Source organism: Budorcas taxicolor, chromosome 14 (genome assembly GCF_023091745.1).
Source record: "Budorcas taxicolor isolate Tak-1 chromosome 14, Takin1.1, whole genome shotgun sequence".
In the NCBI taxonomy this organism is placed as follows: domain Eukaryota; kingdom Metazoa; phylum Chordata; class Mammalia; order Artiodactyla; family Bovidae; genus Budorcas; species Budorcas taxicolor.
In genome coordinates, this window is record NC_068923.1 from 80,315,288 (window position 1) to 80,334,907 (window position 19,620).

Sequence of the window (19,620 nt, forward strand, 5' to 3'; positions counted from 1 at the left end):
CTTCATATGTAACATGGGGATAACAGCACTGATTATTTGACAAGGTCATAATAAAGATCAAGGTGATAATACATGAGAAGCATCTAGAACACTGCCCGCCACATTTTTAGTACTCCATTAATGTGTATTATTATTCATCATATGATGATTATGAAATGACTCCATTATTAACAAGGGAAAGGTATTCAGACCCATGACAGATGGCACCTTCCTGCTTTTAAGTCCCATTTTGCACTCCAGGATGACTTACTGAGTCCAGGTAAAAGAGCTCTTCCAGGCTTACCTTGTCTACCTGGGTGGCTATCTATCTAAAACAGCCTGTCTGGCTTGAGCTATTTCCATTGGCTGTCTTTACGAGCCCAGAGGCATGCACAGCTATGAGCACATTTCAGAAATTTGAAAAATAAACAATGAAATGTCTTACGCTTGCCACACACGCATTTTTTCCTACCATGATTTAGGTTGGCTGGTTCTAAGCCATAAAAAGTTTATAATAAGAAAGAAAAAAAGAATGAAATTTCCCAGTTTAAAACTCTTTAACCCCAGCCCTCAAAACTTTCCAGCTCAAGGTTAAGATGCGAACAAATGTTCCAACCAATATGTTCATGAAAGATTTAATAATTACTTTGCTTATGAAAGTTTAAACAGCTGCTTAAGTGAGTAAAAAGGCTCCCACCCAGGCAGAATAACTTGCTGTACCCATTAAGAAGGTTTTACAAATCACCAGACTATGTATTCAGATGAAAGGAAAGCTGCTTTTGCTGCACAGCCTCTAACTTTCAATTATGTATGGAATGAGTTTGTCCATCAGGGCAATCAGGTTTTGTTTATTCCTTCAGCAGGGGTCTTGACAGCATCAGTGTTAAGGCAGTTTCCAAAGGGATTGCTAAGCTTTTCCATCATGTATTTTTAAAAACACACATACAGGAAACAGGCCAAGCCTTTTTCTTTAGGTTATTTTATGCCTTAGCTCCATGAATACAAAGTTCATTATCAAATTGATTGGGAAATTACAGGAGGTCGCATTACACTCCTTAAAAAAGAATAACATTACTCTTTGGACTTTCACATATGCTACTGCTTCTTCTTGGAATATTCCCCATCCCAACTACATCCCCATAACCTTTTGCATGGTTAACCCTTCATGGTTAACTATTCTGCTGTAGGAATAAGTTGGATCTCACCAGAAAGCCTTCCTTGGCCTCCTTGACCAGGATGGTTCTCCCCATCATACCACTTGGCTACCATATTATAGCACTTAGCACCTGTTACTGCACTTACTTGTTTAACTCCCTGTCTCTACCATGAAACCTCACAAATTACTGAGGGCTAATTAATATATCAACATAGAGTAGGAGCTCAGTAAATTCCTGCAGAATTAATGAATAAACTCTCCAAGTCACCCACACTGCACTTTTTCTTCTCTCCAAACTTTAACAACTCTTGCCAATTTTATTTCTTAAATATTTCCTGAATCCATCTCCTCTTTTCTAACACTATTTCAACTGTCTCTGTTCACATACAGCTAATTTCCTGGCTGAATTTCAGTATTTTGTCCCTCAAATACATACAGTGGGTAGAGTGAGTCAAAGTGAAAAATCTACTGCTAACCATACCTTTCAGCCCCTCCGTGCTACTAACAGGACAAAGCCCAGCCCTCCGAGGGGCACGCCAGGCTTCTGTGGTTAGTCCCTCCTGATTTTCAGATCCTTACTCCTGCATAAGCTCTGCCCTCTCCAAAGAAGGCTAACACTCACTGAGGGTCAGAGAGGCAAAATAACCTACCAACAAAATGTCAGAGGCAGGATGTGAATTCTACAAGCTACATTTCTAGCCACGGTGCTATGCTGCCCACTCAATGCTGCTGCTGTAACCCTAGTGCCTGACACACACCGCATATTCCATAAATGTGTGTCGAATGAATGAATGAATGGTTGAAAGGGGGAAGAATATAAAAAACACCAAAATATAAACTATCCGATAGATCTTACTCCTCTTTTCTCCTGTTTCTCAGAAAGTTTGGGGATTATTGCAAAACGACCTGTTAGAGAGTTCCAGTGCACATCAGCACATTAAAGGCTTAAGAAGTTCTTCAGAAAAAAAAGTGGGGTGTTTGTTTAACTTTTCTCAATAGAAGAGTTCCTAACTTATTTGAACACAGAATTTTTTTTTTTAAAAATGAAAGAAAAGAACACCTACCAACACCCCTACTCTGTGAAACACTGAAAGGGCTCCCACTGTGTCTGAGCATCTGAGAGCACACAGTCTGCACTGTCAAGCTCCTGATAATCTCCAGGTATTTTTCTTTTTTTAAGAATGGAATTTTAAGGCTGGAAATGACCTTTGAGCTTTTCCAGACAAAGTCCCCCATTCTGTCTTTGAAGGATTAAGTGGCCCAAAGTCGCTCAGGTTATTTGTGGCAGAAATAAAACCAGAAACAAGGCCTGGCAACTCCCACCCAGTGGGCTCTTTGCATCAGTCCACACCAGTGACCCTCCATGTGCAGTGACCTCTGTCCCTCAGGGGACATCTAGCAGTGCCTAGAGACATCTTTGATGGTCTCGGCTGGGGAGTAGGGGACAGACAGGGAACGCTGCTAAATATTCCACAATGTAAACCGTGGCCTCCCACAACAAAGAACTATCTGCCCTCAAATATCAATAGTGATGACGCTGAGAAACTCTGTCCCACACTAAACAAAAGAAAAAGCAAACTGTCCAGTGAACAGACGAGAGCTTTCATTCCAACATTTCCCGCTAGCCTGCACAGTGCGGCATTATATTTGAAATAATACCGGCATATGAAAATGAAATTGTCCTTTGAATCCCTGAAAATAACTGCTGTTGGAAAAAGGCTTAGACTAACCACCCCCCCATCAAGGCTTTACTGAAATGGGTTTGGATATTATTAACCAAAAAAAAAAAAAAAACCCAAACATACTTCTTTACGTGCAATTCCCTCAGAAGAATTCTTGAATGTATTAACTTTTGAAAAATACTGCATTTACTAAGCAAGACCTCAGAATAAGGCCTAGGAGATCACTGAGGAACAATAGCAACCAGCCAGCCTTAGGCCAGCTCAAGAGACTCTGCTCTTGGTCTCCCGTAGAGTCTCCCCCATAGCTGCCCTGTGGCCCCGGTCCCAGGTCCCAGTCATGTCAGTTTGAGCACAACCCTCCTTCTTGTTTGCTTGTTTGAGTGGGAGACCCTGGAAGGATCATAAATGAAGCCTGGGAAAGGACCGTGTGGGGAGATGCTAGCACGGGGTCCCACCTACACTGGGGGCTCCACAGAGGTTGCTCACAGGCAGCCGCTGCTTTCCAGGAGACAGGCTCACTCTTGGGAGCATCTTCAGAGCGTCTCCTCATTGGGTTTCTGTGCCACTGTTCTCTAAGATGTCATCACTGGGGAAGCTGAACAAGGATATACCCCACCCAAGCTTCCTGCACTATTTTTACAACTTCTTGGGGGCTTAAAATTATTTCCAAATAAAAAGTGCTTTTTAGATGATGAGATTGGTAGTAGGTCTATCTTGTCTTCATCTCTGGTCTTTTGCTAAAACAGAAACACCTGATTACCTGGTTGGTGAGGGTAAAGCTGTATGAATAGGGCCACAGGGGAAGAGGGCATCAGAAAGTGTCACTGACACCAAAGAAGTGCTGTGTCTATCAGCTCCTCTTCCAAAGGGACAGGGAGCTAGAGGCTGAGACCCAAATCAAACTCAGTGGAGAGAGGATGAGTAGCAGGAATGGACCAAGCACAGCTGGGTTTCCAAGTAACAACTCTCACGGGTGCGCTAAGGAAACTGCAAAACAACAACGGACAGTATATCTGAGAGTTGCTCATGCCCAGAAAAGTGATATCAGAAGACACAGCATGAGAAAAAGACACAAATAATGACTTAGCAGGCATAGCATGACTTGAATCATGAATCAACAAAATCCCACAGATTTACACACTATCTGTCCAGCTAAAATGCACCCCGGCACAACGGAGTATCTTTGAGGTAGAAAGAAATGGGAGTCGGGAAACCTGTAGTCACCTTCCAGATGTGACCTATCACACATTTGTTGTGTCTCCTTGGACAAAGTCACTCGGATTCAGTTTCCCCATCTGCAGATCAGGGAATGGCTGCTGATTGCTAAGAGCCTTACCTGTCTGCCTCACTTGTGTAAGACTCTTCTAATAGGTGTGATACCCTCTATTGACTTACTAACAAATAAAACCTATTCATAATGGCAATAAGTTTCCTATGAATTTTCCAATGCATATCCGCTCTTTAATAAATGTGAGTAGAATAACGTGGCTATTTTAGGGCCAGGGAGGATCAGCTCAGAAGTCAAGGAGCTCTCATTCCCACCCTTTCAGATTCATTTTCAATCATGGATGGGCCACACAAATACATGATTTCCCGGGGGTAAAGCTGTCTGACAGAAAGGAGTTCAAAGGCCTAATGTCACACAGATGGCCAGAAAACACATGAAAGAAATGTTCAACATCACTAACTATTAGAGAAATGCAAAACAAAACTACCATGAGGTATCATCTCACACCAGTCAGAATGGCCATCATCAAAAAATTTCCAAACACTTTATGCTGGAGAAGATGTGGAGAAAAGGGAACCCTCCTACATGGTTGGTGGGAATGTAAATTGGTACAGCCACTATGGAGAACAGTATTGAGATTCTTTTTAGAAAAATCTATAAATAGAACTACCATATGACCCAGCAATCCCACTCCTGGGCAGACACTGGGAGAAAATTGTAATTCCAAAAGATCTATGCACCCCAATGTTCACTGCAGCACTATTTATTAATACAATAGCTAGGATATGGAAGCAACGTCAGTGTCTATCAATAGAGGAATAGGTAAAGAAGATGTGGTACAAATATACAATGGACTCAGCCATAAAAAGCAATAAAATTGTGCCAGTTTGCAGAGACACAGATGGACCTAGAGACTTCATACAGACTGAAGTACGTCAGAAGGAGAAAAACAAATATCAGATAATACCATGTATATGCAGAATTTAGAAGGATGATACAGATAGGCTTATTTGAAGAGCAGAAATAGAGACACAGACTTGTAAATGCCAAGTGGGGGGAGGGTGGGATGAATTAGGAGATTGGGATTGACATGTATACACTACTATATTTAAAACAGATAACTCATGAGGAATCTACTGTGTACCACAGGAAATTCTACTCAACGCTCTGTGGTAACTAAATGGAAAGGCATTTTCATTTATGGCATGTAGAAGGGGAAACTTCATGGCAAATAGATGGGGAAACAATGGAAACAGTGAGAGACCTTATTTCTTTTGCATTCCAAAAAATAAAGAGACTTTATTTTGAGGGATGGGCTCCAAAATTACTGCAGATGGTGACTGCAGCCATGAAATTAAAAGATGCTTGCTCCTTGGAAGAAAAGCTATGACCAACCTAGACAGCATAGTAAAAAGCAGAGATATTACTTTGCCAATAAAGGTCCGTCTAGTCAAAGCTATGGTTTTTCCAGTAGTCATGTATGGATGTATGACTATAAAGAAAGCTGAGAGCTGAAGAATTGATGGGTTTGAACTGTGGTATTGGAGAAGACTCTTGAGAGTCCCTTGCACTGCAAGGAGATCCAACTAGTCAATCCTAAAGGAAATCAACCCTGAATATTCACTGGAAGGACTGATGCTGAAGCTGAAACTCCAGTACTGTGGCCACCTGATGCGAAGAAGTTACTCATTGGAAAAGACCCTGATGCTGGGAAAGACTGAAGGCAGGAGGAAAAGGGGATGACAGAGGATGAGATGGTTGGATGGCATCACTGACTCGATGGACATGAGTTTGAGCAAGCTCTGGGAGTTGGTGATGGACAGGGAGGCCTGGCATACTGCAGTCCATGGGGTAGGAAAGAGTCAGAGACTCTTTGTCACTCTCAGTCACTCTTTGAGTGACTGAATTGAACTGAAATGGAAAGGTAATTCATAAAAATAAATTATATATACAATGATACACTTTGTTGCACAGTAGAAACTAACACAACATTCTAAAACAACTATATTTCAATAAAAATTAATATTTTAAAAAACGGCCTAAGGTCAGAGCTCCCAGCGACCTGCTTTTCACCAGTGCAATGCACCCCCTCAAAGTGCTCAGGTCTGCTGAGCCCTGCACAACACGCCCAAATCACAGAGGAGCAGTTTCAGAAGAGGGAAGAGTGGAGAGAGGATTTCAGGCCTGGAGGAGCCGTCCTGTGGGGTTTTTAGGAAGCGGGTAGGATTTGTCTATAATACCCTTATTCTGCCTTTTCATATATTGAAACCCAATAAAGTATTTGTTAACTGGCATTTTTTAAAGCCTGTGGTTAATTCAGTCAAGGCTTATGTCTGAACTATGTAACAGGGTTCTGAAACTAAAGCTTTGTTAATCACATATACACTTTTCCAGAGCCAAAATTCACAACATGTTGTCCATAGATCTTGGGCCAAATCAGAAGGATTCTTTATGTGTTACATGCTTTCTTTTCATCAAGGTGCTGTGCATGTATGAGATATAAGGTGGGTGTCAGCGTTGAAGAGTATCGGCCACTGCCTGGTTGTTAGACCACTTTCAGGTCACCCACAATGCTTGGCTGCAGGCAGAATAATGGTGGTTTCAAAACATATCCTCTTCATTTTTAGCAATAATATCCACTGCGACTGGTTTGCTCAGCACTATTTAGCATTGTTCACTGGCGTTAATAAGAAGCAAGGTATCAAGGATATGTCAGGGATAAGTAGGTCAACATAAACGATCAAGACCAATATTCATGTCATTGTCAACATACTAATTTAAATTAAAACTTTATTAAAATTTAAAATAAAGTTAAATGATTTTAGAAAAGTTTTTCAGAGTTTAGGAGAGCTGAACTCCCTCACTAGCCAGTGGAAGAATAGGTCTAGGTGGTCTGGGATCTCTGCCATACATCTCCTTTTCCCCTTCTTCATTCTAATTTTCCACTCGCTTATGAATAGTACTATATAATTTAACCATAACTGCCTCCTACTCAACTTCCCTAAACTTTTCCCAATGTGATCGCTTTTCCTCTGTCTTCCTCACCTCTGATCACTCACTTCAGCATTTACCTTTATTTTACTTTTATTTTTTTGGGGGGGTTGGGGGAGCTTTCCTGATAGCTCAGTTGGTAAAGAATCCACCTGCAATGCAGGAGACCCCAGTTCGATTCCAAATCTGAATTGAATTTATTACAATATTGCTCCTGTTTTATATTTTGGTTTTTTGACTGCGAGGCATCCCTCCCCAACCAGGGATAGTACCTGCACCTCCTGCATGGGAAGGTGAAGTCTTAACCAGTGGAGGGCCATCAAAGTCCCAGCATTTACCTTTATCATAACTTTTATCTTTTAGGGGACAGGACAGGGACCTGACAGCTTGGAAACTCCACTATGAGATCGGCATTTTAAAACATAACTGAACTGCACTGCAAAAATGCAGAAGCAGAAAAAGAACAGAAGAAAAGAAAGTCAGGGGGGAAATTTCAAGGGCCTGAATTAGAACAATAACAACATAAAGACAAAGCAGGAATAGATTTTTTTTTTAAATAGGTTGAAAGTAGACTGAATAGGATATGGTTCTGAACTGTAGGACAGTAATAGAGAGGAGAGAATGAAAAATAATTTGAAGTCTCTGAACTGTGCTCATAAGTAAATAGGGTTCCTTTAACAGAGACAAGAAATTAAGATGAGGTGTCAGGTGTGAGGGAGTTGATGAACTCGAGTTTAGCCACATAGAAATGCATTTGGGGATGATGTCCAATATGCCCATGGACAACCAATGTTCTAAATAGGCAGGAAAACTTTTGGATTTAAACAGAATAAAGATTAAGAAAATCATCCATTCATTTTCTTCTTTTTTTAAAATTTTTCTCATTTCACTGAAATAAAATATGTATGGAGAAGCCACTGCTTGCCAAATTCTGGGATAGGCGTTAGGGAAAAAAAGAAAGTAAACAGGAGGCTCATAGCATCTGCAACAAGCTCTGGTGGGAGATGGCGGTCTAACAGTGGCGTCAGGTGGTGGAATGAGGGGAGGGCTTCCCGAGGAGGCTTGTAAGGGATGTACTGTGCTTACTCATGCTCATTAAGCTGCCTAACCCCTAGCGGGGAAACACACGCTTCCGGCTTCCCTTCATAGCCTAGACCCTCTCTGTGGTTCCAGGCAGACTGCAAGACAGACTCTTCCCGCCCCGCCCCGCCCCCCGCCCCCCCCCCCCCCCCTGCAAAGCGCTCACGCACATTCCTTTTGGGCAGGTAATGCTGTGACTTCTCTGTGGGAGACCTTTTGCTTATCTTCCATCCTTTACATCTAGGTAACAAAATATTTATAACTAACTCTTGGAATGCTATGCAATACTATCATTGAGGTAAAATCCTGATTCCTAGGACCTCTCTGCAATTGTCCATCACACACCTGGAGAAGGTGTTACCCCATAGAATACAGACTGAAGCATCTTTACAGAGATTAGGATGCTAAGATTCAGGCAAGCCTTGCAATTCCACTCCTAGGCACTTGTTTATAAAGAAGGAAAACATATGGCCAGAAGATTTATGCAAGAAAGTTCACAAAAGCTTTATTCATAACAGTCAAAAATCAGAAACCACCAAAATGTCCATCATCCTTGGTGAATGGATAAACACACTGTGGTCTAGCCTCACAATGAAATATTACTCAGCAGAATAAAGGAATGAGCAGCAGATACAACATGGATAAACCTGAAAAGCATGCTGAGTGAATAAGGCCAGTGTGAAAGACTCCACGTGCATGATTCTATCTCCATGAAATTCCAGAGAAGAAAGAGCTATAGTCTCAGGAAGCAGATCGTGGTCCCTCGGGACAGAGGAGTTGAGGAGGAGATGGACTGTAAGGGGGCCCAAGGGAACATTTAGGGTCAGGAAAATATTCTCCGTTATGCTTGGGGTTACGTTACTGGGTGCATTTTTCCAACACTCATGGAAATGTACACTTTAATTTGGTAAGCTTATTTTATGTGAACTATACCTCAATAAAACTGATTGAAAAACAGTCCTGCAGGGCTGAGGAGCAGAGTGAGCGCACGCAGCAGGAAGATGCCAGTGGCTCCTGGGAAGCTCTGAGCCAGCACCACCTCAACCTTCCTGCTGCTGCTGCCCAAGAATGCCTCTGTTTTAATGCTTTAGCCACAGACCCTGACACCCACTGGCCATTTCAGACTACGGTTCTGATAACTCACTCTCACCTTGCCACCCGTACTTAGGCTAGAACCAGCGTGTGCACCTGGACAGCTGATAAAAATATAATCCTAAACCCCTCCCACCTGGACTAACAACCTTAACATAGCAACATTTTGTCCTGGAAGTACTGACAGTAAGGATTAGACTCCAGGGGGTCTTGACTACTCAGTTCCTGGAACCTGGACTCTTGGCTCTTCTATTGCCTCTGTTTCCTGAAGAGACAAGGGGCTTGCTTCTCTTCTCAACACTTAAAATCATAATTTCGCTATGGCTGTCTGACTCCCCTGGTCCTACTGAGATCTTGCTTTCCCACTATATCTGTGTCTTATAACCCCAGGGTTGATCAATGCCCCAGCCCTGGGAGCAGTTCGTTTAGGAAGAGAGAAAAGGGTTCTGAACTTAAAACGAATCTGTACGGCAGCACAGCCGTTAAGTCTGAGAGAGGCCCCAAGCTAGACACATGCAGAAGTTTCTCCATCACAGTGCACTTGTCCTTTCACCCCGCTGATCTCCTTAAACAAAATACCAGTCTAAACTTTCCAAACAGCTTTATTTTAGGGGCTCTTTTCAGAATTCCAATACCTACTAATAAATACGATTCATACCAGAAACCTTATAAAAGCTGTTTTTTTGTACATCTGATGTCATAGGAAGAAAACATGACATTCAGTGGGTGCCTGTGACACGACAAACACTGTATCAGGAGGCTATCGGATGTGCATTATCTAATCTAGTCCTCACAATAATCCTGTTCTTCCCCTTCTTTGTAGATAAATTCTCTTAGACTTAGAGAATAAGTAACTCGCTGAAGTTATTTGATCTTTAGCTAGCATAGAGTTTGAATATGTATCTAGGACTATTTGATTTTCAAAAAAAAACAAAACAAAACAAACAGAAAAAAAAAAAACAAAAAAACCTCTAAAGATTTCACATAAACTGTGGTCTACAGATTGGTTTAATATTCACAAGGTCCTGGGTTTGAGTCCCTTCTCAGCCATTTACTAGCTGTATGGACCTTAGGCAAGTGAGTTTCCTTCTAGATTATTTTTCCTCATCTGTAAAATGGAGAAAATAGACCTACTTCACAGAGCTTTGAAAAGATGAAGTAAGACAAGTCACACAATAAGCGTACTATCAACTATTGGCATGATCTCAAATGCCAAGCTGGTTCCAAATGGAAGAAATACGACACAAACAGACAAATACTGCCCTCAGCTATTCAGAGTCGAACTTCCACACAGCGGGTCATGTTTTGCCCTTCAGTTAGTCCTGCCCTTGTTCATTCAATGTAGTAAACTTTTAATAGGGAAAATGTGTGTGTGTGTGTGTGTGTGTGTGTGTGTGTGTGTGTGTGTGTGTTAGCTGCTCAGTTGTTCTTTGCAACCCCATGGACTGTAGCCCTCCAGGCTCCTTGGTACATGGGATTTCCCAGGCAAGAATACTGGAGTGGGTTGCCATTCCCTTCTCCAGGAGATCATCCTCACCCAGGGATTGAACCTGGGTCTCCTGCATTGCAGGTAGATTCTTTACCATCTGAACCACCATGGAAGCCTTGTGTGTGTGTGTTTGTGTGTGTGTGTGTGTGTGTGTGTATGAAGTGTCTGCCTTTAATGAGTCTATGAGGATCAGCTCTGCAGATTCGTGCTCTCTTTCCTAAACCATTTCTAAAAACTGAAACTTGACCGCAACATCCTGTTCCCAGACAGTCCATCTCACCTGCTCCGGATACTTGCTCCCAGTGATCTCCGCCACCGTGTTGAAGGAATCAGCATCTGGATAGCTCTTTGCCCCCATCTTCAGCTGAATGACAATTCTGTTCCCGCGAGAAGCCATTCTTGACATCATCTCTGCGTCCTCCACCGTAATACAAGCTGTTGGGATCTTTGGCACACCATTCTGGTATTCCTGAATACCTGTGTGAGGACTTGAGAAAAGAAGTCACCAGGTTACCTTGATAGTGGAAATGGACCAAACGTATTTTTTAAAAGCCCCTGCATTTGACATTTGATTTTTACTGGTCTTTGTTTGTATGTGAGGAACAGAAAGGGTGGGCAATATTGGTTTACTTGCTTTTGATGTGAAGGTAATTTTTTTTTTTATAAAAATAACTTAGAAACTTCAGTTTAATAATAATTTCATTGAAAACATTCTATAAAATGTATTTTGATAATTTGAATAACCCTTTAAAAAGTTGTAAATTGCTTCAAACGCAGTGTCTTTAAGACCAAGAGGTGAACACATGTGTTTGAGGAGATGAAACTCTATCGCAGCTACAGACCAGAGGACCCACAAACTGGCGTAGATGTACCTGGTTCTCTGGTCTGGCTCGAGTGCTGCTGTCTTCCCAGCCAAACACAGAGGTCTGCAATGTAGCCCTGCGTAAGAGCAGAATGCCCTGCATAAGGGTAGAACGCTCTGCAGGAAAACCATAGAACAATGTTGGAAGAAATGTTTGTGTTTCCATAAGGAAAAGTGCCAAATAAACCCAGGTCCAGTGATGTCACTACTACAAGAAAAAGGCTCCTGAATGCTCCCCGTATCCCATCAGTCTATCCCTGTCTTCTGTGGAAGCACAAGCTAAGAGCCTTCTTATCCAAATTAAAATTTTTTTTAATATTTCCATACTTGCTTCAGGTTGTCTCATATTCAGAGAAAAGTGTCTCTCCTCCTTTTAGCCATAACACATTTCTCTCCTGGAGAAGTGACCTCAGTCTTCACGTGCACAAACATGGTGATGCAGTCTTACCACTGCCTTCTTGGTGTGACTATATTCTCGTGACCGTGTATTAGGTGATGACTAGAGAAACTGCATGGCAAAGTGATTAAGAATAGAGATCCTGGATTCAAATCTGGACTGTGCCACTTACTACTAATTGGCCTTGGTCAAGTTACACATCAGACTTCCCTGGTGGCTCAGCAGGTAAAGAATGCCTGCAATGCAGGAGACCCAGGTCGGACTCCTGGGTTAGGTACATCCCCTGGAGGAGGGCATGGCAACCCATTCCAGTATTCTCACTTGGAGAATCCCAAGGATAGAGGAGCCTGGCGGGTGATGGTCGCTAGGGCCACAAAGAGTCAGACACAACTGAAGCGACTGAGTATGCATGCACTAAAGTTATACATCTTTGCTTCAGTGGCTTCATCTGTGATTGAAGATGGTAATTATAATATCCACTTCATAGTTATTTTGCAAATTTACTTAATTTATACAAACATATCACTTACCCTAGAATATAGTAAGCACTCGATAAATGTTAAATATTTATCATACTAATTTATCTATTACATTAATCTTGCAGAGAGAGACTATGTGAGCTCAAGTCCTTAGGACCATCTAAGCACATTCTTTATAGACATTTCTTAAGTGTTGGCTGGAAATTTTATCCTTCAGAAGAGAGAGACAAATGACTTTTAAATCTAAAACTTATAAAACAAAGCCTGAATCTGAATCCTTCTTCCAGAATACGCCTGATCCACTCTGACTTCTGGTTTAGGGAAGGCTATGGAGTTACATAACTCAGGTCAGATCCTGGTTCTGCCAACTTTCTGCCTGCCTGACACCAAGCAACTTGGATCATCTCTCTGTTTCTGAGCTTCCACATCTGAAATGTGGAGAATATTAGCACTGACCTCACAAGATTGCTATGAGGAATAAAAGAGATAGCTTAGGTAAAGGATTTAAAAGTGCTTGGCACATAGGAATTACTTAGTAAACATTAGTTGTTATTATTATTATGTCTTCAGTGTTAATTTTCCCCACTGACTTGGTAGAGTGATTAATGACTGAAAGTATTTTGAAACATGTAGGAAGACAATCTAAATATTTATTATTCATATTACCTTACGTGATGTCTAGGATCCAACAAACTCTCCTTGTTCTCAGGCTCTCTGACTCAAAAGGAGGTCAGTGTAACACTTCTTAATAGGCTCTTTTAAATAATGTTTCCAAACAAATTGGCACTAAGTTGCAGGTAAGAGATCTTAATCCAGGTACAGTGAACTGGGCATACACCCATAGCTCTACTGAGGAAAATGGCATTTCCCAACTGTGGTACTGAGTTCAAGATATAAAATGCTTCTAATTTATTTCTGTACTTAAGCATGTGCTCTGGTGGTGGAGTATTCAGCACTGTTTAGTGGAAGTAGACAGAAAGAAGACTCAGCAGTTTGAGTTAACGTTTTGTATTGTCACTGTCAATTGTCCTACAGGAGATGAGCAGCATAGACACCAGCTCTCTGACCCCATTTACAAGCCCCATGTGCAATTTACAAATAACAAAGCATAAATGAAAAGGAAGCTGTAAAAAAAACTCAAAATAAGAACATTTAAAGATTAATACCAATCCCTTGCAAAGTCTTCAAAAAATACAAGGGAATGGAATGCTTTCCAACTCATTCTACAAGGCCACCACTACTAATAACAAAACCAGAGATAGACACTGCTAGGAAAGAAAACTACAGTCCAAAATAGCTTATAAGTATAAATGCAAAAAAAAATAAAAAAGAAGAAGAAGAAACTAAAACAAACTGATACAGCAACATATGAAAACACCATGACCAAGAGGACTTTATTCAGGAATGCAATTGATTTAATATCAAAAAGTCAATCAATGCAGTACATTATAATAACGTAATAAGAGATAAAAATCACACGATCATCTCAATAGACGCTGACTAAGCCTTGGACAAAATCTAATCCCCTTTGACAATAAAAACACTCAACAACCTAAAAATGGAAGGTAACTTCTTCAACTCAATAAAAGCTATCTATGAAAAACCCATAGCAAACATCTTAATTAGTGGTAGAAGATGAAATACTTTCTCCCTGAGATCAAAAAACAAGACTAAGATGTCTGCTCTGAGCACTTCTATTCAACATTGGACTAGAGGTTCTAGCTAGAAAAATCAGACAAGAAAAAGAAATAAAAGAAATCTAGACTGGAAAAAAGAAGTAAAACTGTTCACAGATGGTCAAACATACAGAAAATCATAAGGAATCACACACACAAAAACTACTAGAACTGATGAGCAAGCACAGCAAGGTTGCAGGATGTAATATCAATATACAAAAGTCAATTGTACAGTAGTGATAAACAATATAATATAGTGGCAATAAAGTAGAAATGAGGGACACCTGAGTTCGATCCCTGGGTTGGGAAGATCCCCTGGAGGAGGGCATGGCAACCCAGCCCAGTATTCTTGCCTGGAGAACCCCTGCTGTGTGCCTGCCGTGCTCAGTCGCTTCAGTCGTGTACAAATCTTTTCGCCCCTACGGAATGCAGCCCGTCAGGCTCCTCAGCCAATGGGATTCTCCAGGCAGGAATACTGGAGTGGGTTGCCACGCCCTCCTCCAGGGGACCTTCCTGAGCCAGGGATTGAGCCTGCGTCTCCTGCACTGCAGGCGCCACCAAGGAGCCCTCTTAAGATGCAATAGTCCCCCAATTTATTACAGACTCAGTGCAATCCCTATCAAAATTCTAGCTGCCTTTTTTGATGAAATTTACAAGTTGATTCCAAAATTCATATGGAAAAGCGAGGGACTCAAAATAACCGGCACAAGTTGAAAAAGTGGAACAAAATTGGTGGATTCACACTTTCATTTTCAAAAACACATTACAAATCTACAGTAATTAAAAGGATAGTACTGGTATAAAGGTAGATATAATGATTAATAAAATAGAATTGAGAATTGAGAAGTAAACTTTTTAAGAATGGTCAATTCATTTTCAACAGGAGGGTTGAAGTAATTCATCGGGGATGAAAAGTATTTCCACAAATGGTGCTGGGACTAACCAGATACCTGCATGAAAAATAATGAAATTGCACCCCTACATCACACAAAATATGAAGGAATCATAGACCCAAATGTAAGAGCTAAAACTATAAAACTTCACAATCACAGGTAAGGAAATTGTTTCTTAGATACAACGTTGAAGTCATAAGCAACAAAAGAAAAAAGAGATAAATTGAATCATCAAATCATTAAACTTTTGTACTTCAAACGGCACCACCAAAAAGTGAAGAAAACAAACCACAGAATGGGAGAAAAATTTTACAAATCAAATATTTGAGAAGGCGCTTGTGTCTAAAATATATTAATCACTCTTAAGAGCTCAATAATAAAAGACTAGCCAATTTAAAACTGCGTGAAGAAATTGAATAGACAGTTCAACAAATAAGATACACAAAGGCATAAAAAGCCTCTGAAAAGATGCCGCACACCACTAGCTATAAGGGAAATGCAGGTCAGAACTACAACAAAGTGCCGCTTTGCATAGGATGGCTATGAACGAAAAGAAAGGTGAAAACAAACGCTGGCAATACTGCAGAAGACTCAGTCCTTGTACATAGCTGGTATTGAATATAAAATGGCATAGTGAATTTGACAGTTCCTCAAAAAGTTAAACATTTAGTTACCATATAACCCACAGTTCTACTACTAGGTATAAACTCAAAAGAAATGAAAATATGTGTTCACACAAAAATGAGTGCACAAATGTTTCCAGTATTATTCAGAAGAGGCCAAGGTCGGAAACAAACCTAATGTCCATCAGCTGATGAGGGGATATTCCAATACACTATATCTATACCATGAAATACTATTCAGCAATAAACAACAATTGTTCTGAAGTATGCTACAGCATGAATGGACCTTGAAAGCATTATCCTGAAGCCAATCACACACCACCACAGTTAGTCCCCTACATACGAACCTTCAAGTGGCAAACGTTCAAAGACATGAACACATTTACACGTCTCACCACATAAGTTAGTTCACATGTCTGGCGTACCTCGTCATGTGCGTGCATTCTCTATAAGTGGTGTGCTTTGGGGTACTTTACTGTGTAGTACAGTATCTTTATTTCAAGCCCGGGATGGGAGTGAACTTGCAGCTTGCACTGTCTCCTATTGCTGATGACTCTTTCAGCTCCACCATCTTCCACCTCTTCTTCCTCCTCCGGTCAGTAACTGTTTCCTGGATGCCAGCCTCTGTATGCCAGCTGTTATTCTGTACTACTGTAACTTTCAAGGTACTATACTATAAGATTAAGAATGCTTTCTTTATTTTTTGTATTTGTTTTTTTATGTGTTATCTGTGTGGAAAGTATTATAAAGTCTATTACATACTGTTTATCAGCTTATTTAGTTGGGTACCTAGAATAACTTTGTTGGACTTATAAACAAATTAGACTTATAAATACGCACTCAGGACAAAACTTGTTTACACGTAGGAGACCTACTGTATCATAAAATTCCATTTGCAAGAAATGTTCAGAAAAGGCAAATTCATAGAGGTAGGAAGTAAATTTTAGGTTGTCTTGTGCTGCTGGAAAGGAGAGGAAATGGGGAGTGAATGCTGATATGGGATTTCTTATCAGGATGATAAGTATGTTCTAAAATTAGACAGTGATGGATCTTTGAATATTCTAAAAAAAAACTGTATGTGTTAAAAAGTAAATTATATGGTTTGTGAATGTATCCTAATAAAACTTTTAATATAAAATATCAAAATAAAAACCTAAGCTTCCAGATTTCTCTTCAAGGGAAAAAGTTCATTCAAAAACTATGCTTTCATGACTCTGGTTTATGAGATGTATGAAAACAAAGCCTGCTGCTCTCTGCGCTTGCAAGAGAGTAATCCCAAAATGTAAAAATGTAAAAATATGGAAACTAAGTTTCAAATCAGCTTTTCAAATTCTACTAAATTTCTTGTGTATGTGGTGTAAAGTGATACAATTTGAAGTAGGTTGAATACTGTCTTTTATCTACATAAAATAAGTGCAAGGTTTAAACAAGGAGGTTTGATATTTCCCACCTGATTGCCATACATCAGTTAAACTCCATTATGCTAGTCACTTTTGACTAGCTCTTTATAGAAAATACAAGGTACACTGTGTTTCCAAGTACTTCAAAATTTGCAAAGTTCAAATCAACTGTTGAAAGTGGGTATCCTCTTATGATGTTAAATATCCTACAAAAGGAAAATTATGTATCCTTACTGAGGAACAGGTAGATTTCCACAGGGGCATGGAGACATTGACTAAAGTAAAAATTATTCACAACACAGTGAAGTCTTGGACTGTTTCCTGAAAAAAGAGGTGGAAACGATTATGAGGACTGGGAGCTTTTGAAGCTATCGTCTTTTGTTTTTATGAGAGTGTTTTTTTAAACTTCCTTATTAGGAAGGTTAAAAGAGCATCTATTCTGTTTATTTGCTTCCCTGGTGGATCAGTAGCAAAGAATTCAGTTGTTAATGCCAGAGATGCAGGTTCAATCCCTGGGTCAGAAAGATCCCCTGGAGGAAATGACAACCCACTCCAGTATCCTTGCCTGGAAAATCCCATGGACAGAGGAGCCTGGCAAGCTACAGTCCATGGGGTCACATAATCAAACATGACTTAGTAATTAAACAACAAATTTTGTTTGTTTGTTTTAAAAATCAGTTTGAAAATAACTTTCTTGCAAAAATTACAGTTGACTTTATTAATTTTTTTTAGATTTAGCACTTTAACAGTAAATTCATCTCAGACTTTTCTACTGTTATTAACAACAACAAGAGTAAACTGATCTCAGGCATTTATACTGCCATTAAGAATACAAAAGCAAAAGGATTCATTTACACCATAATTTCCCAAAAAGGAAACATTGACATAGTTTCAACTCCCACAGGTTAAAAAAAAGGAAAGCAAAAGAAAATCTTGATTAAGAGAGAGAAAGTAGGACTAAATTTCATTTCTAATTTTTATAATTCAGTTGAAATGGCAGAAAAAAAGAGAAGAAAAAGTCAAATTGTTGAATTCTAGTCCATACTGATGACAGATACCACATGAGCAAAACTCAACCAGCCTATTAATATATTCACTGAAAGATCTTATTAAGGAGACTGTAACAGACAGCATCAGAGAGCTGTGCCTGCTTCCGAAACAGAGGAACCCAGCCAGCTCCACAAGTGTGAGACAGAAAGAAGATGGTCAAAGTGCTTAGTGGAATAAAACCAAGTGATTTTTTTTTTTAACATACACAGCATATACGAAGGTTTTGGCTTCTTTCTAAGACAACAAAAATAAAGAAAATTAAAGATATAAGGAGGTACTGCCTGTAAAATTAATATAAAATAGAATTCAAGATATCTAAAAAAATTTACCCAAGACTTTGTCATCTAGAAGTCTTGTATAAATACTAGTTTTGTTATTTTTAGATATTTTGTAACCTTAACATCAAAACATGTATTTGTTCCCTTTTTTCCTTTCTGATCTTGTTCTTCTATGTAAGTTACAATTTTCTGCTAATATTTAGTCATTTCATCATCTTAATTTGTTTTATTTTCTCCTTGAATCTTTACAATCTCTAAAAGAAAGACGTACTTGCGTATTAAGTAAGATGAAAACCTACCTTGGAATAACAAAAATGTTACAATAGATACTTCATTTAGTAAAAATAATAATGATAAAGATATAAAGCAACATAAAAATCATTTTATAAATGAAGACGGTAACCTTAACCAATGAAACGTTCTGTCCATTTTACTAATTAAATGTTGCTTTCAGTTTAAGTCTCAATGGGAAACAGTTTTGATTAACTGGACTGGAAAGTATTTAAAGATCATCTAACCCAAGATCGCTGTCTTCTCAGTAAGAAATATGCCGTTTCTATTATTAACACTGTTAAACTATGTCAGTCTCTCATTACCCTCAGAGCCCAAACATCCTCCTATTAGCACAGAACTGAAGACATAACTCACAGCACATGCTATAGATGAATGTTTATGTCCCTGCAAAATTCACATGTTGCAATTCTAACCTGCATGGTGATGGTATTAGGAAGTGGGGCCTCTGGCAAGTGACTGAGTCATGAGGATATAGCCCACCTTAGAGGGATTAGTACACTTAGAAAAGAGGCTCCAGAAAGATCCGTCACTCCTTCCATCACATGAGGTTATAGTGAAAAGACACTGTCTAAGAAGTGGGTGCTCACCAGACACTGACTCTGCTGGCACCATGATCTTGGACTTTCCAGCCTGCAAAACTGTAAGAAATAACTGTTGGTTGTGTATAAGTCTATGGTATTTTTGTTATAAAAGCCAAAACAAATTAGACAGCACATTTTGTCATAAGGGAAATAAGATAAAGACATTTGAATTATTTATTATCCATTCTTGATTAGAACTCTGGGGTCAGGGGGTAAGGAATGGTTGATTTCTTTCTTGACATGAAGAAAATATTTTTAAAAGAAAGCATCAGATAGTCATACAAGGTCAGAGCAAGATGACAGAGCAGGAGGACGTGGAGCTCACCTCCCCCCACAAACACATCTATATGTGGAACAATTCCCATGGAAAACTAATTGGAGACTGGCAGA

At 39.8% G+C, this 19,620-nt stretch overlaps 1 protein-coding gene across 1 annotated transcript in view; it reads right to left on the reverse strand.

Annotated features, from left to right (window-relative positions):
* CPQ (carboxypeptidase Q) overlaps positions 1-19,620 on the reverse strand; it is a 565,709-nt gene that overhangs the window by 291,981 nt on the left and 254,108 nt on the right. The window contains exon 4 of the mRNA XM_052651954.1: positions 10,978-11,185. Coding sequence (XP_052507914.1) covers positions 10,978-11,185 — 208 coding nt within the window. The remainder of the gene's footprint in view (positions 1-10,977; positions 11,186-19,620) is intronic.